Raw genomic sequence first — 26039 nt, forward strand, 5'->3', positions numbered from 1 at the left:
ACCACTGCATTGAAAGTGAAGGGCCATTATATTAGGTTTTATTTATCCTTGAAAAATTCTAGAACCATAAGTTGGATTTATTTAATCTAATATATAGCTTGCTACATAGCACAGGAAAATTGAGACAGCTTCACACAGTAAGCTAACATGAAGAAATCACACTTATTCTGAACAGTTTATTATAGGCAGCATAGAAAGTCTGCACTTTATACAGTGTGTGTCCAACTGCATTTAAAATCAGACTTACCTGCCTTTTCCTGAAGTTTTCTCTTCTTCTGCTTAAATCTCAGCACAGAGATCTCATGTTTACAGAACTGCCCTTGAATTTCTCTCTCAAGAAAAACTGAAAGCACTTTAGAACATATCATCTGTTAGCAGTGTTCGTGTGCAGTGTTATCTACCTAGACACTGTCAACAGACAGTAACTAGAGAAGCTACTTGGTTTTGCCATTTTCCATCAGACTAAGAAAACAAGCAAGCAGACTGGAATCAAAACATGACAAAGATGGCTTCACTCCCGGTAACTTTACTCTCGCTTGGATTAGCATCCCCACAGTGGTAAAGGTAGAGATGTACATCTGTATTTCATTATTTTTTTGTCAACGTCATAAACAAATGACACCATCGTTAACGATACTATACAGTACTTAAAATGTGCACAGATATCACAAGGGACTCCTTTTGCTCCCATCAGCAGCACTATGAGGAGAGACAAGATGCAGTGCAAAATTAGACAATATTGAGATTCAAAAGGATGCTATTAAGGTTTCAACTGGGCAGCAGAGGGGACTTGGTGGGTTGGTTTTCTCCATAAATACCAATATACTCAAATGTTCAACATGAAGACAACAGACTTCTTCAATGCTAGAATCTCACGCTTCTATAAATGGGAAAGCTGAAGATCTTTATTATACTACCAACACTCTTCTACAACCTACAATTCAAGCAACTGAAAAACCTGGGAATCGAAACACTTCTTAATTTAATCAAAGAGCTCAGCATCCCTCCCACCCCAGAACAGTATACCACCACTCAAAAAAATTGTCAGTAATTACAGTGTTCTCCAATAAGTACATATTTAATGGTATAAGATTTTCAAAAACATTATTCAAAGCAAGAATACAAAAGTGGTTTTAGTAGGATTTTGAGAGTATTCACAAGCATATTATAAACTTGCAGATTTAAAAACCAAAGCTGAGAAGTGATGACAGTCTTCATATGATATGGCCTCATTTGATTGACAAATATTAAAGCAGGAGTGATACTGGGAGGCCCTGCATTGGGTCTGAATTCCAGGAGAAATGAAGGACTAATAGATAAAAAGAAATCTACAGCAGCTCAGAGAAGTTTAACTGCACAATGACTGAAACGCACACTGGTTCACAACATTTATTACAATCTATTGCTTTAGATAAACCTGCTGTATGGTTAGTAAACCCCAACCACGTTGTGAGAACCAACAAAAAATAAATTACAGCACAGACCACATGTCTGAAAAAGGTATGCAGTGAACAGAGGCACAACCTTAACTGCTTACGTAAGAGCACAATGAAGATTCTCTGATGTGAATACAGCTCCCCTGATAGCAGACAATGAAGGTAAATCAGATTAACAGTACTAAACATAAGATAGGTAAAAATTGGAGCCATATTGTTATATCTGTATACAAAGAATACAGGGTGCTTTTAAATACCCTTCTTGCATTCTCAATGACCTGTAAACACAACTCTCCCAAACCATCTTCCCTCTGTACCTGAACTATTATATAAAGATCTGTACAGAATGTGCAAATCCAATGTAAGTATTTTTAGGTTCTCTTCTTCAAATAGAAGAAATACAAGGTTAAAAACATTAACAGCACAAATTCCCTCTACCCAGCCTCTGCAGAAAGACATCAGCAGCAATACCACCCAAGACATCCAAGAACAGAAGTAGCAAAACACTGGACCAACAAATCCACAAGAATGCATGGCATATGTACAATAAATACAAACACATCTGGAAAGGCAAAAAACAGTTACCACGGGAAACTGTCAACACTGGCAAATGAAAATGAATTAGGACTCTTGCCAGCCTACAGCAGATCTGTTCCTAGAAACCACTCACATAAGTAAACCTGTAATGTTAACTGAAATCCAATTGCACTTTTAGGCAGACAGGCTTTATTTATCTGCTTATTCGTTAAGAAGTGGTATCTGGTAGTGACATGCCATGCTCCATACTATTTAATAATTACAAGTATTGCTAGACCAGGGACACTGGGAGTCAAATAGTCACTCTATTAGACTATTTGCTACTGCTGCCTTTTCATTATCACTATACAGATTCTTTCTGCACCAAACATTTTAATATCCCTAATAACCAATCTGCTATAAAGTTTGTGGAAAAATAAGTTAGACAAAAATATTACAGCCTACAAGGAGTATGGTACAATCTAGCTCTTGTAGTTAAGACTTCTGGGCCAAGAGTAACTTACAAATAGTACCAGCCCGAGCAGAACACAGTTCTAGAGCATTTACAATAGAGAGATGTTGAAATAGTCTTGAGTTTACTTCAATGATGGAAAGTGAACCAGAGAACAAAGAACTTATATACACACATCTCACATGTAGTCTAGAAGCTCAAGTAATAACTATAGTTCACTCCCTTCAGAAGTTGCTTTACAGGGTGTTCTTTGATTTTTGCTGTGAGTGCAGATGTGACCTACTTAGAATAGTCTCCGAGCTTCCACTCATGCTAAGAGTAAACAAATGTAGTGCAAACAACACGCAAGTTAATTCCATTTACAGCTCTCAAATTGAAGTAAAAAGAAAAAAAAAGCTTACTAGTGGTACCTACTGTCTATCTCCTGTGAAACATCATCTCATCAGAAGGTCAGGTGATAACACTGAATACTTCCTTTGGCAAGCACTTCAACATTCCCATTACTGAGATGAAAGTAAAATTTTATTTTCTAGGTCTTGATATAGACAAAGAAGCCTCCTCTACGCCAAACTCCTTGTGATCTCCATGCAACACTGATACAGCTGCGAAGACTTTAAAGGAATTTCCTTTTTTGAAGAACTATTTACATTCAAGGCCAAATCACAACATTGTCACCCTAAGGAAGTAAGTTTTGTAGTAAAACTTGACTTGTGCTGAATGCCCAACAGCGGTCTAACAATTCATCCACAAGGCTGGAGTGCAATACAAAACTCACTACAAAAATCAGTTTCTATTCTTCATCTGAGTACTGAGAGGTTCATTGTAGTTGCCAGCGCTATAATAACATGGTTAAAGTCATTTTCTAGTAAATCAATATTGCCAGCTGGTACAGTCAGTTCAGAGATACAAATGACTTCTACCCAGTGTAAAAGAACCTAGCAACAAGCCTCAAAAAATATCTCAAGAGGCATCAACTTCTGAAGTCGTCAGTTCTGAGTTTCATATGAATGTTGGGACCATAACAAGGTCAGGTATCCAATGTGTTGACTTCTTTGGAGCAGAAATAATGCACAACTTTTGCATTAGGGTATCGAGCAAATGCACTGTAAAGAGACAGAACACAAAAATTATTAATAAAGACAAAGTTTTCCTTATTCAAACAAAAGCATCCAAGTTATGCAGAATCAGAACTAGATGCTTACATGCAAGTGACACTTTCTTGTTTTAACTACAGCCCAAATACACTCCTGAGAAAGCCAGACAAAATATTTATATGGACATATACGCATATTTAATTATATGCATTAATAATATTTTAATTAATAAATTAAAATAAAATTAATAATTTAATTATTATTGCATATTGCTTATGCAAATTTAAAATCCAATGCTACATGCTATATACTAACAGCAAAAAAAAAGTGAATATACACAGCAATAAATATAATTAGACTTATGTTCATTAAAATGTCCTGGAAAAAGAACCTTTATCATTGTGAATGCTGATATGACAGGGGGTTCACATCAAGTAGATAAACAATAAATAAGTTGTGTGGCATTTCACTGGGGTTTAAAGAGGAAAAAGGACAAATAAAATCTGCTTCCTATACTAACCCATAATTACCTACTAGAAGGAGTAGGTATCAAGTGAATTAGTTCTGCTAATAGATGTCTAAGAAAATTAGGCTGCAATCTGTAAATCAGCCAGCAAACCACAGAGCCATCAGATATAGAAAACTATTACACATATTTCTCCGTTTGAGATTCTTTACATCATCCTTCTTAATTCTAGTTAAGAAGCAGGTAGTAGGCAGTGTTTGTAGAAAATTTTCTAAATTCAGTGATTTTCCACCTTGTAGAGTTGTGAAGTAAGAAGTCTTACGAGTTTCTAAAGTGAATTTTTATTCCTTTACTGAAAACAGGACTAAATTCTTGCAGTAAACTTCACTGACTAAAGCTCTGATGTTTTCCCAGCCACTCAGCTGAGCTATGTAATTTGTAATTCAAACATTTCTGAAGTGTCTCACTCATACTGAAGTTTTCTCCATGTATGTACACATTCTGAGTTCTGCAACAAGTTTAAGTGTACCAGATTCATATCTGACTCAGTTTCCCAAGCTTTAAGGTATACACTCTCTCACCTGTTACCTATCTTCTTTTTACATACAGTGCACACCTTCTCCTCAGTAATAATGCACTTCACTTGCTGATGCAAGATTCTCTCCTCCTGGACCTACAGAAAAATAAATCACAAATTAAAAGACATTCCTCAAAAAACAATGCCACACCACAGCTCCCTTCTAGTCTGGTTAAACTGAAAACTGTCATAAGGTTTAAATGTCAGTGGCTACATCTACATTAATAAGTTGTACAGCACAAAAGCAGCAGGTCCGTAGAGAAGAGCAGGTGGTATTAACCAACACTCAAGCTATACGAACTGTAGGATTTTACTTTCAACTAGCCTGGTTCACAAACCAAGGCATTCTAACCACTAAGGAGTGTTCAGATGAACTACAGAACTGCATCACCTGCTTTAGTTTATTTGAAAAAAGTAAAAGAAATTTTACATATATATATATATATATGTATATGCACACACACATACACACCAGAGCACAGCGAGTCCAAAAACTCACAGCAAAGGCACACACACCATCCAAACTAAACCCAATGTTCTCACCGCTGTTGAAAAGGGACATTCAACCTACTAGATGCACATCTATGCATTTCAGGTGCACTACAGCGCCTCCTACAGGACGATATGATGTATAAGGAAGAATTCATACTGAACATGATAGGTGGTGAGTACATACCCTCAGAAACTCTGCATGGAGAAGATTCTTGAGTACTTGATTAAATCTTTTCTTCTGAGCATTTTCTTCAAGGACTTTCTCTAAGAAGATTCGAATCTCACTTATCTGTGTGTTTGCTGGGAGCAGGTTTATTGCCTGGAGCAAAATATACTTACTTAGGAAAAATTAAGAGGAATAGAGAACAAAATAGAATAGAAATTGATACATTTAGCTTCACACCACTACATTCTGTTAGACTGCTTACTCAAGTACTTTCACCTTTTGCTAACAGGACAAACTGAGTACTAACAAGTCTTTCTTACCTTGGTGGTATCCAGTTTGCTGTGATGCAGTTCCAAAACCTGCAGAGCAGCCTGCAGATTGGCTTGAGGTTCTAGCACTTCCATCTTGATTGGTCCCAGGCAGTGAACACTTGGTGGGGAGAGGTACATCCGGAGCAATGACAGGTACACCTGTTGAACACGAAAGAAGAGTTCTGAAACCACTGCACCAAAAGTGACAGTGCTGGTGGAACCCAGCAATGGTACTAGTAAGTTGTACTCGTGCTATTCAAAATTCTTGAAACAACAAAAACTGAAAAGTCCCAATGATGTTCAAGGCCTTTTAATTGCCTTCTTCAGTAAAGATTTTCTACAAAAGCAGTTTTAATTACACCTTCCTCATTTACCTTACCCAATTCATTTATAGCTTTCAGAAACCAACACTTCATTGCTCTTTATCATTAACTTTTCTGTAGATGCATGTGGAATATGCACACAGCATTTTGTCTTCTGAATTCCATCGAAATTTTAGCTACACACTCCAGTGATAACAGCAACATTCTCAACAAAGAAAAAAAATAAAAGAACAAAAGAAACTAAGCAAACAGGATCATCTAATAATTCCTGAATTACAAGGTGTTATACATAGTTTCCCATTCACCCTCACAAACCCTGAAAAAGTCAATACAGAACAAAAAATTTAAGGTCCCTAAACATGGTAGGAATGGTCTAATACATTCTTAATACTAATACATTCTTAATAAAAAGCAAGAATGAAAGGATGCAGCTACTTACATCTTTGTTGCCATCTTTGTTTCTGTCATAATGTTTATGGCAGTAGCTAGAACAGAAAAGAAGCAGATGAAATGCCAGGAATCCAGAGAATCAGTCCACAGAATTTAACATTTATTTGGTTTGATTACTAAAGCCATCCAACTTAGGTGACTGTATATGCAATTCTGATTAATTAATCAGGTTGCACAACAAAATGTGCCATTTACTCTGAATTACAATGCTGAGAAAAGGAAGGTTTAGTGCAAGTCCCCCACTTTCTATCAGTTTAAAAAGCTTTAATCCAGAATCTAAATTTAATGCCTCTTCAAACAAAGGAAACAAACCACCACACACACGTTCACAATCTAAGGACAAAGAAACAAACAAACCAGGAAACCCTTACTTTTCAGCCATGTTGGTGTCCTTCAGAATATGAACATAAATAAACAGAGCTTGTTCATGCTTCCCCATACGACCCAAGAGCAGAGCACGTTCTTCTAGGAGACCTAGTGATAAACACAAAGGATTAGTCAATAGCTACAAGGAGAAGTGCTAACATAAGCTCTACTAGTGACCAGAGTAACATCAGGAACTATAAAACTGTAGTCTGAGCACAGGTTGAAGTTACAGCAAGACTGTATTTGTATTTCACACCAGTCTCAGTAACATTTTATGCCTTTTCACGTAAGCTTAAGAAACATCAGACTTAACTTTTTTGATAAGCCTGAATTACTCAACAAATGTGAAGCTACATATTTAAGTGATGGGAGATGTCACAAGGTCTTAGGCCAACTGTTACAGGAACCCTGCAGAGACTGACAAACCCAACTTTGCCAGCAAAAAGAGTTAATATCCATACTAGCAGCCTACAGCTACAGATACAGCCATCTCTGTTTCTAGTTATCATGATTCTACAGTAAGTGAGGAGGTTTCATTGTACAATGCAAATAGGGTTTATTTAACCTATGGAAACTGAACTCACCATCAAAGGGGAAGTCACTGATTAGTCGGCTTGGCTCATACCAGCTAGACTTCTCCAGAAAAAGTAGAAGCTTTTTCCGGTAATCCCCCAAGTCTCCTCCTTCCTCCCCAGCAGGCACTGGAGCTTTATCTATATGGATGAAAGCAACATAAGCTACAGTATTACAGCCGTTTCACAACATCAGCACACAGAAGATGACAAATCATTACAAGCAATCAAAAGCTGATGAAGCTGTTAGATGGGCTGGGATTCCGGTGCACCTGCCAAATTACTTCAGCTCCTTATAACACATCGAATGGCCCATTAAACAATAGACTCACTTATTCAAGACCCTTCCCTACCCTTAACATGCAAAATTCAGGGAGCATTAGCTGCCATTCCACTAAATCATGAACTAAGTGTCACTTGCTCCCTCTAGGGAGGTAATAAATTAGACTTCCCTATAAGCTCACAAATTTTGTTGTTCCATTTCCCTCATCACTTAGAATATCTTCTGGGTGTTAACAGGGTAGGCTTACAAAAAAACACTGTGAAGGCTCCCTTGTGCTGTTCCATGCCCCTCGTCTTCCCACCAGAAAAATCTAAACATACCTGGAGGGAAAGAATTTAGATATTCTTTCATCAAGGCCTGCACTTTTTCACAGTACAGCTGGATCAGACAGTTATGAAAGTCTGCACCGGTTTCTTCCCAGACATGAATGATGTGCTCCTGTAAATGCATGTTCAGGTTCAGTTATAGTTGCTTCCTATGGGAAGTAATTTATTATAAGCAAGTAACAGTTCCATGCTTGCCTTTACCAAGCCTGACTTCAAGATTTCATATACTTTAAGTATTTTCTCCTTGCACAACTTATGGCAAAGCTAGCATTCCCTGAGAAATGCATCAGCCTCCAACACATGGAGAGCTAAAGCCTTACATGTAACATGTTCTACTGAATGAAGTGCACTAGTAGAGATTTGAGTTCTTACCAGGTAAGGAATAGTCAAGCTTTTGAAATTTTCTATCAAGAAACTGAGCACTTTGTCTCTTGGCAAAGCTTCCACTTCAGGGAGGTCTTCTGTAAATATCTGTTAAACAAAATTTTATTTATGGAACGGTGATTTTTTTGTTTGTTTGTTTTAAATTAAGTACCACAGTGTATTTTCTCTGAGGCACTGAAGCCCAGCATATCATCATCCATGTCCAAAGAGTAAGCACAGGAAGTACAAGAAGTTCAGGCATCCAAAAGCTATATCACATCTGAAAGAATTAATAAAGATCCCCCCTTCCACCTCAGTTAATACTCCTTTTACAGTGCCCAATACCTCCCAAATACAAGGAGTCAATTCTACGTCGAAGAGGAAGAGGAAAATAAGAAAGGGAAATTAATATTTGATTTTTAAACATTCAATCAGGCATTTGTGCAAAAAGCGTGACATCAAGAACATTAGAAGTTGTAGTAAAATAGCCACTTAGTACAAAACAGTATTCCAAAACCAGAAAAGCATAAGAAAAATTGAAAGGCTGTCCAGCTCTATCTACTGCTAATCATAGAATCATAGAATCCTACCACATTACTGAACATAGAAAATATAAATTATATACTCATATATACTTATGCCAGAGAGAGACTCTTCATCAGTGACTGTAGTGATAGGACACGGGAGAATGGATTTAAACTTAAACAGGAGAAGTTCAGGTAGATATAAGGAAGAAGTTCTTTGCTTTGGGGGAGGTGAGGCATTGGAACACGTTGCCCAAAGAAGTCGTAAATGCTCCAACCCTGGCAGTGCTCGAGGCCAGGGTGAACAGAGCCTTGGGCAACACGGCCTAGTGCAAGGCATCCCTGCTCATGGCAGGGGGGTTGGAACTAGATGATCTTAAGGGCCTCTCCAACCCAAACCATTCAGTGATTTTATGATTGGATTTAGCATTAATACATGGCTTCTTACACTGGGTACTCCAATTCCATACAATGCATTAAGTATCTTAATGGCAAGGTGCCTGTTTCAACCACACTTACTTTCAGTCCATCTTCAGGAAAATCTCTTAGCACCCAGACAGAGTAGGAAAATACCAAGTGCAAATTCTCTGTGCCTGGAATACAAAAAGCAGCAGTGCTGAATGTTAAAATCCTAAAGATCTACCTAGTCCAGAGGAGGGCCACAAGGATGATCAGGGGGCTGAAGCACCTCCCATATGAAGATAGGCTGAGAAAGTTGGGGCTGTTCAGCCTGGAGAAGGCTGCATGGAGACATCAGAGCCTGTAAGGATGCTGGGGAGGGACTATTCATTAGGGTCTGTAGTGACAGGACATGGGGTAACGGGTTAAAACTTAAACAGGGGAAGTTTAGACTGGATATAAGGAGGAAGTTCTTTACTGTAAGGGTGGTGAGGCACTGGAATGGGTTGCCCAAGGAAGTTGTGAATGCTCCTTCCCTGGCGGTGTTCAAGGCCAGGTTGGACAGAGCCTTGGGTGACATGGTTTAGTGTGAGGTGTCCCTGCCCATGGCAGAGGGGTTGGAACTATATGATCTTAAGGTCCTTTCCAACCCTACCTATTCTATGATTCTATTCACAACACAAGCAGATGCTTTCAGAGCCACCAAAATATAATTTACAGAATCCCCACTCAAGTCTGGTAAATCACACATTCCAGGCTATAGCCACAATTTCATTACTTTGCAAACATGATTTCAAGCAGAAACAAGAATTAGCTAATATACTGAGCACCACCAAATATAAACAATACAGATAAAAAACAAGCTCAGTTGTCTTAATTACATTTCAAAAGTCTTCCCTTACAATGGTTTTATTAGGGTAGAAAAAGCACTGCTCTTTTCACTTGTGTAATTTCCTTCATTTCCAGCCTGCCAGTCTAATGACTTCTATAGCAAATGGCCAAATACTTCATACCAGTAGTAAAGAAGCATCGTAGTTCTGAAGTAACTAGCACAGAAAGTACTTGGTAGGTAATAACTTCTCAGCTTTTAAGAAAACTTAGGACCTGCTTCTTTAAAAGAGCTTTCATTTGGACCATTTGCTTCACAAAGTTTATAAAACATATTAGGAAAACATGAGTTTCTCCTTACCCTCCTGACCCTCCTGATCAGAAATACTGAAAGATATTACAAGCCTCAGCAACTGGGAGTTAAGACCCAGAAATCAGACTTTCCTTTAAGGAATGTTTTCAAATAAGATTATCAGGTTTTAACAAGATGCTCATAAACTTATCCTTGAAGCTGCATTATGCAAGAAACCAGACAAGATGACAATGATACCCTTTAGCTTGACAGCCTCTAGAAAGCTGATGAACAGTAACATAACCGCTGAGCCCAACAGTAACACCTTCACAAAAACAATGCTCTCTTTCATACTCACCCAAATGCTGCAGATATTGCACTGTCCTCTCATGACCTTTCAAAGGTGAGTTGGCTTTCTTTGATTGATCCACCAGTACCTGTAACGCTTTTGAAAACAACAAAAAAACACATTAATTCCTTTGCAGCTGTAAATATTATTCCAACCTGAAACACAAAACAAGAGCATTCTTCCTGTTCTGCTACCAGAGACAAAAGAAAGTTCTGTTTTAATCACATATACCAAACAGGCAATAGGAACAAAGAGTGATTTAATCACAGGACAGACACAAAATGAAGCCTCTTCAGAACAGTGCCAGCTCACTAAAGACAAAACTCAATACTAGGAATACATGCTCCTATCCCTTTTCTTCTCCCCACCCCAACCTCATACCTACCTTTCTCATGCAGACCTTTCTTCTCATACAGTATTATCAGCTCACTGTATTTGTGTGCCTTCTTTAGTACGTGCTCACTCTCTTCAATATGGCAGTGATTGTTTTCCAGACGTAGCAGTGGTGCCACCAGTGCTACATTCGTCTGCAAGCAAAAAGCAAGTGCTTAAACATACCTTTAAAGTAAACACACTTCCTACGCTTAAAAGTACAAAACATGAGTTGTAAGGGGTAGGCAAGGGTGAAGAGAAAAAATAGAAAAGCAGCAGCCTCATAGCATAAGAAATGAGTTTAACATCTTTCAGGGTCAGGGTGGATGAGGCTTTGATCAACCTGGTCTACTGGAAGGTGTCCCTGCCCATGGCAGGGAAGTTAGAACTAGATGATCTTTTAAGGTCCCTACCAACCATCCTATGATTCTATGATCTCAGAGCAAGGCCCATCTTCATTTGTTGGGACAGAAAAAAAAAAAATGTATCAGAGCTATTCCCCTTCAAGAAGAGAGATCAGCCTTAAATAAAGCTGCTAACAGCAAAGACTGTCCTTTCCTGCATTTAACAGTACAAGGCAACATGAGAAGTATTCATGAGAACTTCAAAATACTCAGGCCTGGCCATATTCTTTTGACAGAGGCAGTGACCAGAAACAGACACGTGTACTCTATTCCATGAACCCATGAAACTACTTCCCAACCAGTAAGCAAACTAAGTGACACCAAAGTTTCACAGATCATTTTTAGACCAAAGACAGGTGGTTGTGTGAGAATTTCTGAAATAGCTCCCTATCCTTAAGTGTTTTGACCTGAAATTCCGTCAGACTGCACAGTAAAGGAAAGGCCTCTAGATTAGTCAGAAACTTACATGGAGGTAACACTTTAACAGGGTGGTATCAATGATTTGTAACAGCTTCTTTTTGGATTTGATAGTGGGTGTTCCTTCCATGAGGGGTGAGGTACTAGACTGATGGTCAGAATCATTTAGCTTCTTTACCAGCTGACTTCTCTTCTGCAGGACATCAAATGAAATTTTAACAGGAAGAAGCCACAAGATTTCTCCATCCCACCTCAGCAAATACAACCCACCAAGTAAAAATGCTACATTAAACCAATTTAATAACTTGTTTGAATCAACTGTTTCCTAGAGAACTTTTATTGCTACTAACTATTCAACACATCACCTTTCCAATCACATTCAAGTGTATAAATTTGTTTTACAAATCTATAGTGCTGCAAGATGTTCAGAGTCTTGAGAAAACAGTCAGAAGGAAACTCTTAACCTGAATAGAGACATTTTAGAGAAGTCAAGAGACATTTAAAGCACTTCGAAAACACTTGAGGTTTTGAACTACTAGACACAAAAAACTATCTTCCTTCAGCCACAAGCTTCCTTTTAGTCTAGCAAGAATGACAACAGAACAACTCAAAATCCAGTTACAACAAAATAAAGGATATAGGAAGTTACAGTACCCACTACCTCTTGTTTCACCTTTTAATGAATGCTTTTGACCTGTCTCCAGGATAGGGTGCTCTCCCAAAAGTCATCAAACAAAACCTGAAGATCAAGATCTCAAGTCCTCTTCAGAAGAGTACTGGAAATAAACTACTGGACTCGTTCACATCTAGTCCATAAGTCTTCATGAAAGTCCCACACATGTCTCCCACATACCTGTGGGGTACCTTGTGTCTTCCAGTTCCCCTTCTTTCCTGGGAGCTGCTGCCATAGTCTCCAACCACGAAGACAGCCCATTAAGGCTAGCATGACAGAGCTGGAGTAGGCATACTGCCTCCTGCACAAAGTATGCTAAAGCTAAATAACCCTGCTCTTAAAACAGATACAGGAGCACTCACTTGAGTTAGGTAGTCTATCAGAGCTAAATGTGCCTTCTCCAGCTCTGCCCCCGAGAGCCCTGGCAGGGGGTTGGGATACTGTAGCTGTTTCCTGTAATCTGTGGGCAGGAGGTCAGGATACAGACCCATCACATGAGTGGGATCTAAGCAAAAAAAAACAACTAGTATTAGTAACCATTCATAACATTATTTTTCCAAACTCCTTAAATGTATGTAACCTTTGAGCAAGCTTAAGCTTTTTAACAGTGCTGTTTGTAGTCAACCTGTACGTCTACCTAACAAAATTTGCTTATTACAGAAAAGAAGTTAAAACAAAGTAAATCCAGGAAGAGAAGGACTGATTCAGTGTCCAAGCACAAGATCCAAGCTGTGTGCTGGCAGAACCCTTGCAGAATCTCAACATTACCAACTCTGACAGTAGGACAGGATTTCTAGGGACAAGTAATGTTTAAGATTTACTGTGCTTCTGAAACAAGAATTGAATAGCACCATCTGTAACTAATGAGCAACCATTTTCACAGTTTAAACAAATTCAAAATTACTGCCCTCTATCTTAAGTTCAAAGTATTTTGAGTTCTCAGTCTTTTTCCTTCACCGTAGCTTCCCAAAGTAAATATGAAATTAAGTGTCATCAAACCAACTAGAAGTTCTAGGTTTAAATGTGATGTGCTGTCACCAATAAAAGAATCTCAGTCTAAAGCACTATGCTATGGTATATTCCAGCCTTCATACTTCATTATCAGACAACTGCCTGAACCAAAGCAATAGCAACAGAGACTATTGACTTCCAAAACCACAGAAGAGTTTCCTGGCTTCAGAAATCGGTCCATTAAACAGTTGTAAATAGGGTTAAGGGTCCTCAGTTTGGTGAAGTCCAATCTGAATAGCAAATATTCAAATGTTCCTTATTTTTCATTCCAAGCTACAAGTAGGCTTTTGGCAGCTGCTGAAGCTCTCAACCTCAAGGGTCTGTGCACATGCTGTGCACAGTGTAACAGCCTAGAATACAAATACATTCTACACAAAGGGAAAATTTGTGATTTAACTCATTGACTGAAGTTGATTAAGTACTATAACCAGTTTCACACAAAAAAAAAAAAGCTGAATAGTTGCCTAGGCTATTTGCCATTCACAGGGGACTGCTCTGCACAAGACACCACTGCTTTAAAGCAAAACAGAAAACAAAAAAAAAACCCACCAACACAACAGTCTGTAAGCTTCATTTATTTTCTCCTAACCTAGGTATCTCAATGCCAACCCAAACATTTACCTGTACCAAGCTTGGCAAAAACTTGCATGGATTCATCAAAGCGCTTCTGGCAGAAAAGGTTGAAGGCAAAGAGGTTCTTTATGTGGTGAATTTGTTGTCGCTTCTCACTATCTGAATCATCTTTCATTTCCTACACACATACAAATTAACAAACATTACAAACTCTTGAGCCTCGTAAATGAGAAGGAACTCTGTATAAATAACATGAGTATTATCCTTTGGAGAGAGTAAGAAAAAAAGATAATCTTCCAAAGTGAACACCTCTGATGGTGATTCTCAGATCTTATGCTTACTGTGTCACAATGATAATCTTGAAGCTTTGAAAGCTACTTCTGGTTATCTCTTCACCCATTTGCTTTTTCAAATTCTTTTTTTTCAAGTTAGCAATACAAAATGCAATTAATTCATTTTATGTAGTTCCAGGAAAGTTTCCAGAAACCAGAAAAACTTAAAATAGCAAGAGCCTCAGCATCTCTAAGAAATTGTTATTTTCAAGGAGTAATATGGAGAGCCGTTACAAAACAATGATCATTTGACAAAACAAAACAGACAACTCCAAGCAAAACTGCTTACAAGCAGCCCAAAGTCAGCTAGACTTCGAAGTCTAAAAGAAGGTAACCAACTAAACAGATATGAGAGATAATCTTCCACATACAAGACTATCTCAAAATCTAAACCATAGTAGACAAACATGAAGAATGGCAGCACAAAACCAAAACTTCAGTCAAAAAAAACCTGGAGTTTACCAGTTAGTGCAAAGTGGACAGTAAGAAGATTAAACTCTCTGGACTAGCTACAGTCAAGCAGAAGGCAAACATCCTTCTGTGTGCTTTTGCACAAGTGCAAGTACTCACTGCCAACTGCAAAGCCAACTCAAATTGCTTGTCCTGCAGAAGCTGCTGGATCTGTGTGGCTATGGACACTGGAATAAGCCGCCAAACGAAGTGATTACTTGCCACATATATAATATTTGTGCTGTAAACAAAACAAAAAGGTTGGTTACTAAGTTCCAGAACTAAGAAAGAAGCAATACTCTATCTGGAAAAAACAATCCTGGTCAATACAGACATGGCCACACACAATCAAGTTACAAGGTTAACTTGAGCAATATTGCAAAGCAGAAAGAAGAACGTATCTCCAGTGATCAGATATTCCCAAAGACACTCAACTCTGTCCTTCACTCCTCAAAGTATGGCCTCCACCTGAGGAGCTAAGGGAGTTAGAAAAGCTCTTCCTCTCTGTTTTTCATAGTGCTACCACACACTCAAACAGCACAACAAAAGTAATTATCAGTTACACTCAATACCCTCCAGAGGTGATGAAGCGTGGCCTCTGCAGCTCAATACTCTGTACCAGCAGCCGGGGTTCAAAAGTACGGATCTCCACATACCTCGGCAAAACAGCAATGATGTAGGGAGGCTGGTGTTCTGTTAATGAAAAGAATGAAAAATGTAAGTTGTGTTCTCAAGCATTCCTCAAAATAAGTCATGCCTTAAAGTAAGAGAAATGTGTCCCCTTTTTGCCTGTTAAGAAAAAAAAAATCAATGCCCAACACTGACAGCAATTTGCTAACAGAATACTACCATGCTTTTTACTCTTTCAACATCAGGAATTTCTGTGGCACTCAGGTGCCCAGAACTACAATGCTTTAACCTTTCATTTCATACTTTGGCCCTTTATAAAAGACATGCAATATGCTTGTTTTCTGAGGAGACAGGCATACAGACTAAAAGCAAAGAAGGGGAAAAAACAAAAATGACATGAGACCCTCTACAGAGTACAACCTGAAATACTTTAGAAACTCTCAGACTCCAAAACCAGATAGTTCCTAAAAACCTGGGGATGTAATAATTTTGTCATATACAAAAGAGTAAAGAAGCAAAATTCTCTAATATCAAAATTCTCTGCTAATTCTCACCCATGGCTATAGGAATATCTGTCCAATTCAAGGCACATTTCTGAGTACAGACCCCTTCTTCATTGAGCACAACTGTTAGATCATCTTGGCCAACTGCAACTTTTCCATCTGCTACAGGAGCTACCAATGGTTCCAACTGCTTCCCTGTGGGAAACAGTTCTTTGATGGATCCTTTTCCATCCACCTAGGATGATAAAGAAAACAAAAAGGCTATGCTTCAAAATAACCTTTATTTCAAAGAAGTGCAAAACCAAAGCCAAAAACCCCCAAAAGGAATTTACAACCCAGACAACTCACTAAAAGAATAAGTGCAATTTTAAAGAGTAGCAATAAAATTTTCAGCATATTATCACTTATCTGGCTTATACATCATTTGGAAAGAAAGAATTACTACTTTTGTGTCTGAGATGATGTATTCCTTTTACTATAAGCATAGGTGAGCACATGTATCACTGACTGATTGATGGCTTGGCTTCGCAAATGAAGATTTGGGAAGGGCTTTACCCACGCTTACTACAAGCACGATGATGACTAAAAGGGCAATGTGGGATAGGCAAATCCGGTTGGAAAAAAGGCTGCTTGGTCATTCAGGATGTTTCCGAACAAGACTGTCATCTCCTGGGTCAATCTTGAGCAACCAATGTCCTGAGCCGCCTGCATGCAAGGTTGGGTCTGCAGCTTCCAGTGCCCCTTATCACCTTCCATTTCGTCTCATGCCTGTCGCTACAGGGCTTTTGAAGTGTGAGTAAACCCTTCGAGCCTGCGCAGTGGATTTTTTAGGTGAAGCACAGCATGCTCCAAACTGGTCCCACCCTTTACACCTGAGGTTTATCTGCCAGGGCCTAGCTAGCTAGGATGGTGACAGCAAAGTCCTCAGGTCATAGGTTTGGGTAGAGTGTCCTTCTCTTAGATGGAAGGCCTTACAAGGCTAGACGAGCTCCATGCCCAGGTTTGAAGTTAGAGTTGTCCTTCAGGCTAGTTGTCCTTCAGGCTAGTATGAAGATAGCTTGGCTTCGCGAACAAAGATTTGGGAAGGGCTTTAACCACACTTATGACTGAATGTCTCTAAGTCAGAATCCTGCCTAGATGTTTTACCCTACTGATGTTGTGTTGTTGCAACATGGGTCGCTCGAGGTTGACCCAGGAGATGACAGTCTTGTTCAGAACATATATCACACAGGGTTATAAAATGCATAGCACAGCAGCAACATCACTTAAAAGTGTCCAAATCATCATAAATCAACAGCTGCAAACAATACCATAAAACATGGGGAGGGAGGGTATCCCTATTTAGTGAAACAAAGCCATTCAAAGATGGGTGAAGTCAAGCATCAAAGCCAACACTTGGACAGCAAGTCTCCACTGTGGTTGCTTGAGCAGCTGCACAACAACTCATATCACTAGAATGGTGGGCATCAACACCTAGAAGCACACTGCAGAAAGGCATCACTTTTGTGAGCAGTGTCAGTTTGAAGTGACTGTAGAAATTACTGTGCAGTTTTCCTAGTGACTACAGATGAGTGTTTCCACCCATATACGTAAATCTACACATGGGTGGTGCACTTCATCTCATTTTCCTATAATATCAGCAGAAGCCAACTGTAAAGGAATAAAAAAGAATCAAATATAGCTGTCAAACAAAGCTTAAGTGGAAACTGTAATACTAAATTAGTAAGTTTAGAGACTTTCAAGCTGAAACAACCACAGTTCAAAAAAAGAATGAAAAATTAAAAAATAGTTAAGCTCCACTGTTCACCAGGTAATATTAATATTATTATATCTTTTCTTCCCTTTTAGAGCTCTTCTTAATACATTAAGCAAACCACTGCCAAACCAAAATGTATCTTTTCTGATGCTGTTTTTCTGCAACAGCTTCGAACACTTGTTTCAACAGCAATAAACAGAAGATCACTTTCTGACAAAACATCAATTTAAAAATACAGTCTTCCCAAAACTACATACAGCAAATGTACCAGATGCTGTTTTTTGTAAATGCCTGTTAGCTAAAACCCTGAGCACAAGAGCAGCTCTGATAAGTGTCTACTGCTCTCCAGATCTTCTTAGATACTGTATTCCAAATCCCAGTCTTACCCGTATTAGGTAATAGTCCCTCTTAAAGCCTACACAGATGGAGTTTTCACACCAGGCCATGGACTTGGGTACATCAGGTACACTGAAGTCCCCCTGAGGAAAACATAGAAAATGGGTTAAAATTGTTGTTACAACAGAAAAGCAAAAGTCAAATCTGGCAACAGAGAGTGTAACAGGCATTACTGTTGCTGACAACATATTCCCTACCACAAATGCCTGATTTCTGCTGGTCAAGGAAGAGCAGTATTCAACTAAAAGGCTAGATTTGTGCCTAGTAAAGAAGCATACTCTGTTAACTTCCTAGAAAAGCAGCACAGCTGAAAAATTCTCTACCTATTTCTATTGGTTACTTTTACCATTCTGGTATTCAGAATTTCAGTTCCCTATGTTTGTTATCAATAACCACCTTCTGACTTGACAACATACCTATAAAACTTTGAGTAGAAGCAGACCCAGTTCCATAGTGTTACTGTTAGCTATACATTTATAGAGGCTGCACATTTCACTGACCTACAAGTGTACTACAACCAGAAAGTGAAAATATAGAACACAGCCTTTGATTTAATTTATGAAACTGCATTAATGCTGTCAACTGTGATTTCAACCACATTATTTTCACTTTTATTTGCTGCTTCACTACTAAATCGCTGCAGAACCACCCGGAGTCAACGCTCTGATAGTCAGCAGTGCCTCTGAGTAGAAAGGACTGCACAGCAAGCAGTAAAGAGCAACTCCACTCCCAGTTGAGGCATGTTATGACTACAGAAACAACACAACTCACCTGTAGTTCATGGAACTCTCTGTCCTTCCAAAAATAAAGCTGTAGTTTCTTCCGCACTGCCACACACATTCTCAGCACCTCTTCCCCTGTATCTGACTGCTGTGAAAACAGACAGGCCTAAGTCATAATCACTCATAAACTAAGAGGCAAGTAAGATGAAACAAGGCCAAAAGAATCCTCAGCAAAGCTGTGAGCTGAAAAGCAGCTTTGTTCATCCATATGAGAAGGGCATCCCCCAGACAAGGACACACAGTAAGAATGGGGATGTGATACTTAAAAATGAACTTTGACAGGGATTATGACACCAAGTAACAAAAAACAAAAGAGCACCAAAGACACACACACACAAACCAGAAGTAAAGACCTATCAAGCCCAGCCCTGAAAACTAGGGTAAATAGCTTGAACTCTATGAAGTATAAGAGAAAGAATTTGGAACAATGCAAAGAATGTGTTATACTGACAAATAAAAATATTAATAGCTGTTTAATAGTCTAGCCTATTGGAAAAGTTTCCTGACAAGGAATATTGGCAAAGATAGGTGCCTGTCCACACAAACAACAAGGCGCTTTGAAAGCACCTTTAAATCTGGTCATTAATCACTAATTTTAATACTTAGAAAACCTTAAGTACTTCTTAGAAAATACTTAAAACTAAGCTCCCATGGGAAAAAGAGATAAAAAGTGATGAAGAGCACTAAGGCATCGCTACTGATTATGACATGGATAGGCTGAGAAACTCACCCGGACAGAAATTAGATACTTAATAAACCACAGCATATGAACCGAGAATTGCTATACCTCATGGAACCATTCTATGGCTTGAATCTAACACAACTGCCCTGGGACTCCTTGGGCCAATACAGTTTAATGGAAATGTAAAAAAACATTGTTTGGAGATGCCTGGCCAATGGAACCGGTAAGAGCTAGTACACTGGTGGTTTAAGAGAAGGGAATGGCTTTTATATTGAAGAGGATCTTTCAAAAAAAATTAGTCAGTTAAATTTACTACAGAGTAAAAATATCTTTTAGTTTTGTATCTGGAGGTTAAATGCTATAATCACAACAGGAAAAGGAAGATACCTTATGAAGCACAGGAAAAAAAGTTAAGGTGATCGCATTAAAAATTGTTGCCTTAAGCAAAGCAACATCCGCTAGGTACTAATTTTAAAAAACACTAGCACTCAAGCAACTTGCATGTAACACGCAATTAACAAACAATTTACAAAGAAACATAAAAAAAGTTATCTTTATTACAAACAGTATAGACATGTGCTGTTGTGGTCCTCCCCTTACCTGAAGATCACAAGTGAAGAGAGATGCACCTTTTGCCTTGGAAACGGTGGTGATTTGTTGAAATGTCAACAGGTCATGGACATAAATGTTATTTTCTGGTTTAAACAAAAATCCTATTATTATTATTCAATATTTGATACATGTAGTGCTCACTGCTAATTCAAGTTAAGTTACCATATTTTATGTTTCCATAAGAAGAAGAACTTGTGAAACTAACTTGTGCACAAAAGGAAAAGGAATGTTTTCCCAAAAGCTGGAAAGTGCTAAAGTACATTCAAATACAAGACAATAAATACAGAATAGATGACTAACACCACTTTCGGTAAAGTAACATGAAGGAACTGAGAACAAGTGCTAACCAAGCAGAGGAAGTGGGAGTGGAAGGAACAGCAAGCAGGCCAGAGCAGAGCAAGTTCATAGTGGAAGATTGTATGAACAAAGACCATTTTAAACTGGCTCCTGAAATTAGTGGAAAGTGCACAACTGCAAATGGAAGCTACTGTGGTCAAGTTTTGTCTGCACGAGGATGCAGGCAGCAGAGATCTATGCATGCTGGAGGTGGAAGAGCTGGGATGTGGGAGATCATAAAGAAGGGAGTAGCAGTATAAGCAAAAAAAAAAAGACATAGGAAGATCATAAGGTTAAACAAACACAGGCAGAGACAAGCAAACTGAGATCTTCCAAAAGACAGTAAAAGATCACCATCTGTATATAAACTGAATTTGGTGCAACGCATCAGCAGGAAGTTTCATACATCAAAAAAGTCTGGGCATACATTTTAGCTGCTCTCATACTGTGCACATACATACACATGCACCTATGTATATATGTGTATACACACATGCCAATACAAACAAACTATATATATATATATATGCACATGCACACAGATTGTAGTGCAATGCATTTTTTCATTTTTAATCACAAAACTCAGCGTTCATTCTTAGTTCTCCAAGCTGGCTTACAACAAGCAAAGCTGCTTCTCAATCTATGCTGCCTAATGCTTCCTCTGCAAAGTGAAAAAGCCTAAATCCTACACAATGACTTTTTAACAACTAGACTACTATGCAGGTGTATGGAAAGAGTGACACATTCAGCCACGTAACTGCATTGAGAAGAGTTCATTAAATATTCAAATGTTTTCTTCACTCACCTAATAGACTGGCCAGAATTTTAAACTGAGAAACAACATGAATCTGAAATAAAGAATGCTATTAGTGACTCCATTCATAAACAAAACTTCTGAAAAAAGTTCAATAATAGCCTACGAAAATGCATCTTAGATACTCTCAAAAATAATGACAGCAGCAAGACAGCTAGCTATGCACAACTTTCCTCCAGCTATTGCAGCCTCTTTCACTTAAACACAGTTTTTACAAGCTAGCACTTAGAGCTTGCAACTTAAGCTGGTAAAAAAATTATATGTGGCATGTAACTAGTACAAAAGTACTTCTAAAGGATATGGAGAGTATTACTGAAAGAGGTTGCATAACCTTTGGGATGCTTTCCCGAGTATCAATATAAGCAATGAGTGAAATTCTCAAAAAGAAAAATATAGTAGGAACATTGGCAGTACACAATCAGCTAATTCAGTTCTAAATACCAGTTAAGAGGAATTACACTCACGTTCCTATAGCATTGTATCTAGGAACCAAATTATATATTACAGTCTGTTGGTGTATTAACATCATTTTAAAAAATAGTCTCAGTCAGAGCACCTTAAGATTTACTGCAAACAGCATTTCCATAAGCCAAAAATAAAAGTGTAACCTCCAATTCTTTGCTTTCTGCTTTAGGAACCAAACCAAGTTTATCCCTGTTATGGGAAGAGTGGGCAAAAATAACAGGCCGTGCCACCTCAGAAGAATCTATAGTTCTGGGGAAACTCATTGTTAAGCTTAGCAGAGATCCCAGAAGTATATTTGATATTTCATTTCTTGACTGAAAACACTGGAAAATGGTCCCCGCGTCAAGAAGATGGTATTTCCTACCTGCTGAATCTTTTTTGAGAAGTTCTTGTTGGATTTCTCTAGCGTCACTTCAAACCTATTGCAACCTACCAGAAAGATTTGAAAGAGTACGTAACTGAAGTTGTCCTTCAATTCATTACTATATCTTACACTAAATAGATTACAAAAAAACTATGAAAGCAAACTTGGCCACTTAACCCTGAAGAATGGCTCTTCTAAAGTATCTGTGCTATCTTCTACATAGTCAAGTGAAAACTGAAGTTACATTTCTTGTATCCATCCAAGGGCCTCATCAATATTTACATTTTTGCCCAGGTGGAATTTTAGATTACAAGAATTACATTTAAGTATTTTGATGCCCAGAAATACAAAGATACCCATAAAGACTTTATCCACACCCATCAAATACCAACAATTTAAATTGCTAGGGAGCACATCACTGCAAAGTAGACAAGGAATAAGCACTACCACAAGGGTTTAAAAGGAGTTTTAGGGATAAAGACTTACAGATACTTTCTGGTGACATAACCTCTCCTGGCATTGATGCAAAAAAGGGGGAGAAATTTACCATGTGAGATAAGACACTACAACTCAAGACTAGCATGTTCTGATTGGAATAGACGGCCTACAAGTTTCAGAAAAAAGTAAGCTGAATTCAGTGTTTAGAATCTAAGCACCTACAAATATCTGTCCAAGAGCTAATGAACTTGGGAACAGATGTCTGGGTCTTTCTCTCCTGTCCCACACTAACACAACATAACAGTGTTAAGTAACATCAGTTTCTACATAATGGCAGATAATGCAAAATATAAATGTGTTTAGTGAAAATCAATTTTAACTAGACCAAAAATAGCATATTCTATTTGTGGCAGCTCTAAAATAGACTGAACACTTATGACTGTCAAAGATACAGGGAGAAGAGTAAACACATGACAGGACCAGTAAGGAGGGATCCCTCTTCCCCATGCCTTGATGCTTATGGACCCACTGAAGAAAGCTGCTCTTTCACTAATACAGCCCTTCATTAACAGAAGACAAACATCAAATATCTGGCAACTAACACACTGCACTGCTTTTGCTCATGCTTGTGCACTGTATTCACAAAAATTACACTCACTTACTATAAATTCAAACATACAGAGACCTGATAAAGCATACTTTAAAACAGAAAAAAAAAGAAGCTGATACTTCCTGCACATCTGATAAATGGTATGTACACTTTCAAAGATGCCACATAAATATTCATTAAACTATGTTGGAAATAAAATCAGCAAATAAACATACTTTCGTTAACATCACTACAACCTCTTAAAGTGCAGGAAATAAAAACAAGAACTTTTTGTGCCATTCTTAAAATCAACTTACCTATGTCTTTTTTGATCCTGTAAAGCAGAAGATGCCCTTGTTTGGTACCAACAAGGAGCCATTCCTCTACAAAGACAGGGGAGAAAAAGAGCCTAATTAATTTCCACAAAGACCGCCCTTCCCAGCCAACTTAGATTTATCAGAACACTTGGAAACTCATTTCAAATACCAAGGAAGACTTCCTGCAGTGATTACAAGCATGTCTCCTATCATCTCTCTGGTGGAAGTAGCTTTCATTCTCAGGAAAGGATGGCCAAAGATCAAGGAGATAAACAGAGAGTACAGCCTAGACATCGCATCCTGCTTGTTGATACAAAGGTAAAGCAGCAAACCACTGCATCTTTTGTGAAATCATAACAGGCAAACTACCATCTACCAGACAGGAATAATGCTAAATAATGGGGAAAACTGTCAGGAAAAAAAACCCAAAGAGTTCCATGTTTGGGTTTGGGGTTTTTTTTCCAATTGTTAAAGTCTTTCAAAGAGCTCTTTGAAATAGTCAGCTATGCCTGGAAGGGCAGTGGCAGCTATGCTTAAGTGGCATTTGAATTGTATAGACAATCAACAGCCATTCAAGATTTACAAGAGAGAACCTTTTTATATAGAAACTCTGCAGCAGAGTTTCAGACTCTTCCTATTTACAGCATTTCTAGCATAGAAAAATGCATGGAATCTTCACTGGGTCATGAAATATGATCAAAATTATTATTCCTTGTTGAAGATCACAAAGGAAATAAACATACACAAATACTCCTTTCTATATCTACTACTCCCTCACTACCAAAGACACTTGTATTTCAATAAAGCCTTGTTTCATGCAAGGCCTTTCTTCCATTATTTGGAAGAAAAGTTGTAGAGACAGAACTACACCTCTTTTTACACAACCATGCTGCCACAGACCTGTGAGCTTAGGCTTTTTCCTACTTCAGCAACACAAATGCTTTCAAAAAGATATAGGATAAAAGCCTCGACACAGGAATAACTATCTTCATATCTTCTCTACAATTATAGTATAAACAGCTCATGTTTAAACATGGCACTACTGTTAAGGTTACAGTGCTGTTCCAAGACAGAAAGTTCACAATTTCACTGTGTCTGCAGATTTTTTTAATTGTCCATTTTGTGCTATGATAGCACATCTGATGAGAACTGCTCAGGCAGTCTGATCGAGCCTTATCGTTACCACAGCCACACCTGACCAGACCAAAATCATGACTGTCAAGTATAACCAAAAACATCACACACGTTTATATACTAAGACACTCAAACAGATTCTAAACCCAAGACCTGAACACACCACTGGCTTTCCAAGACAAATCTTAGCCAAAACATAGGAAACGTTTTCCAGCAAGAAAGGTGCCGACCCACGGTTACAGCGCTGGAATACGGCAGCTCCCCCACCACAGGGCTGCCGCTGGGCGGGCAGAGCCCCACCAGCGGGTCTCGGCCCGGCACCTGCTGCAGCCACCGGCGCCACCGCAACGAGCCCAGGTACGGGGAGACGCTCCGGCGCTACCCACAGAGCCCCCACGTGGCCCCCACAGCCGCCTCAGGGTGCAACCCCACGAACGGCTGACAGAGCGTCCCGACAGCCTGGCGTCGGAGAGAGGCCCAGGCTCACCCCAGGCCGCCAGGCAGTCGATCTGCAGCGGCAGCTTCTCTAGGATCGGTACATGCTCAAAGGCGTCATGCATGGCGGCGGCTCCTCCGGGCCCGGCTACCACAGCGCCCGCTGACCGCGCCGGCTGCAGCAGCAGCAGCAGCAGCAGTTCAGGTGCTGGGGCTGCGCGGGGTGACGGCCCCGCGGAAGCGCCGCTGCCACCGCCCAGCAAGTCCCCGCCTCTTCCGGCAGCCGCTTCCGCGCCCAAGCCGCGCCCCCCGCGCTGGGCCCCGCCCCGCCTCGTCCCCTCAGAGCGCCGGTGAGGGGCGGAGCTGTGCGGCCGGGGGCGCAGTGAGGGAGCTGTCACAGCCAGGGGTGGCTCGACACCGCACCGCGCAGTGCCCTCGCCAGCACAGGACAGCACAGCACAGCACAGCACAGCACAGCACAGCACAGCACAGCACAGCACAGGCTGATCCTCGGCAGTAGCAGCCCGCCGGCTCCTGGGGGCTTGAGCACTAAGGATGAACGGCGAGGGCCGCGGGGGCGCGCTCTCTGTTCCTGACGGGACTCTTCCCGCCCTGGAGCACCTTGGTACAGCCCTAAAAGGTGACAGGGTGCAAACCACTCCTTTTGTCTTCCCGCGACATTCACCACCGCTAGCCTAGAAGCTAAACTAACTAAACCAAACTAAGAGTGAACGTGGTGCCAAGTTCTCCAAGCATCTTCTCCAAAAGAGACCACTGTTGTAGAGAACTAGGAGTGAGAACGCTCTGTGCCGGCAGATGGAGCACAAGACTAGGAGAACAAGCGCAGTACTCTTCCATCCAGCTTCTTTCCTGCTCAGGAATAAAGCCTTCCCAAAGCACGAAACCATGCAAAGTCACATCCCCTTCACAGAACCGGAGCTGCAAATTG

The 26039-nt window shown here is 39.6% G+C and overlaps 1 protein-coding gene across 2 annotated transcripts; it reads right to left on the reverse strand.

The window, feature by feature from the left end:
- Positions 1 to 1059: 1059 nt before the first annotated feature.
- On the reverse strand, positions 1060 to 25277 carry VPS39 (VPS39 subunit of HOPS complex). Of its 2 annotated transcripts, XM_061343690.1 has the most exons (26): positions 25143 to 25277; positions 23522 to 23587; positions 22664 to 22690; positions 22178 to 22242; positions 21340 to 21382; positions 20187 to 20281; positions 18894 to 18992; positions 18113 to 18205; positions 16022 to 16205; positions 15410 to 15530; positions 14958 to 15078; positions 14104 to 14233; positions 12834 to 12976; positions 11848 to 11991; positions 10991 to 11132; positions 10615 to 10701; positions 9257 to 9330; positions 8223 to 8321; positions 7845 to 7962; positions 7254 to 7382; positions 6675 to 6777; positions 6293 to 6338; positions 5540 to 5689; positions 5238 to 5372; positions 4566 to 4657; positions 1060 to 3527 (listed from the first exon to the last, which is right to left on the reverse strand). In XM_061343690.1, the coding sequence occupies exons 1-26, from the start codon at positions 25213 to 25215 to the stop codon at positions 3452 to 3454; spliced, it is 2655 nt and encodes an 884-aa protein (XP_061199674.1). In that variant the 5' UTR covers positions 25216 to 25277; the 3' UTR covers positions 1060 to 3451. The 2 variants fall into 2 exon arrangements, with proteins under 2 accessions (XP_061199674.1, XP_061199675.1); XM_061343691.1 differs by lacking the exon at positions 22664 to 22690.
- Positions 25278 to 26039: the final 762 nt, after the last annotated feature.

This window comes from Neopsephotus bourkii, unplaced genomic scaffold, assembly GCF_033783945.1.
Source record: "Neopsephotus bourkii isolate Nb327-2 ecotype Australia unplaced genomic scaffold, CSIRO-AGI_Nbou_v1 NB_1825, whole genome shotgun sequence".
In the NCBI taxonomy this organism is placed as follows: Eukaryota; Metazoa; Chordata; class Aves; order Psittaciformes; family Psittacidae; genus Neopsephotus; species Neopsephotus bourkii.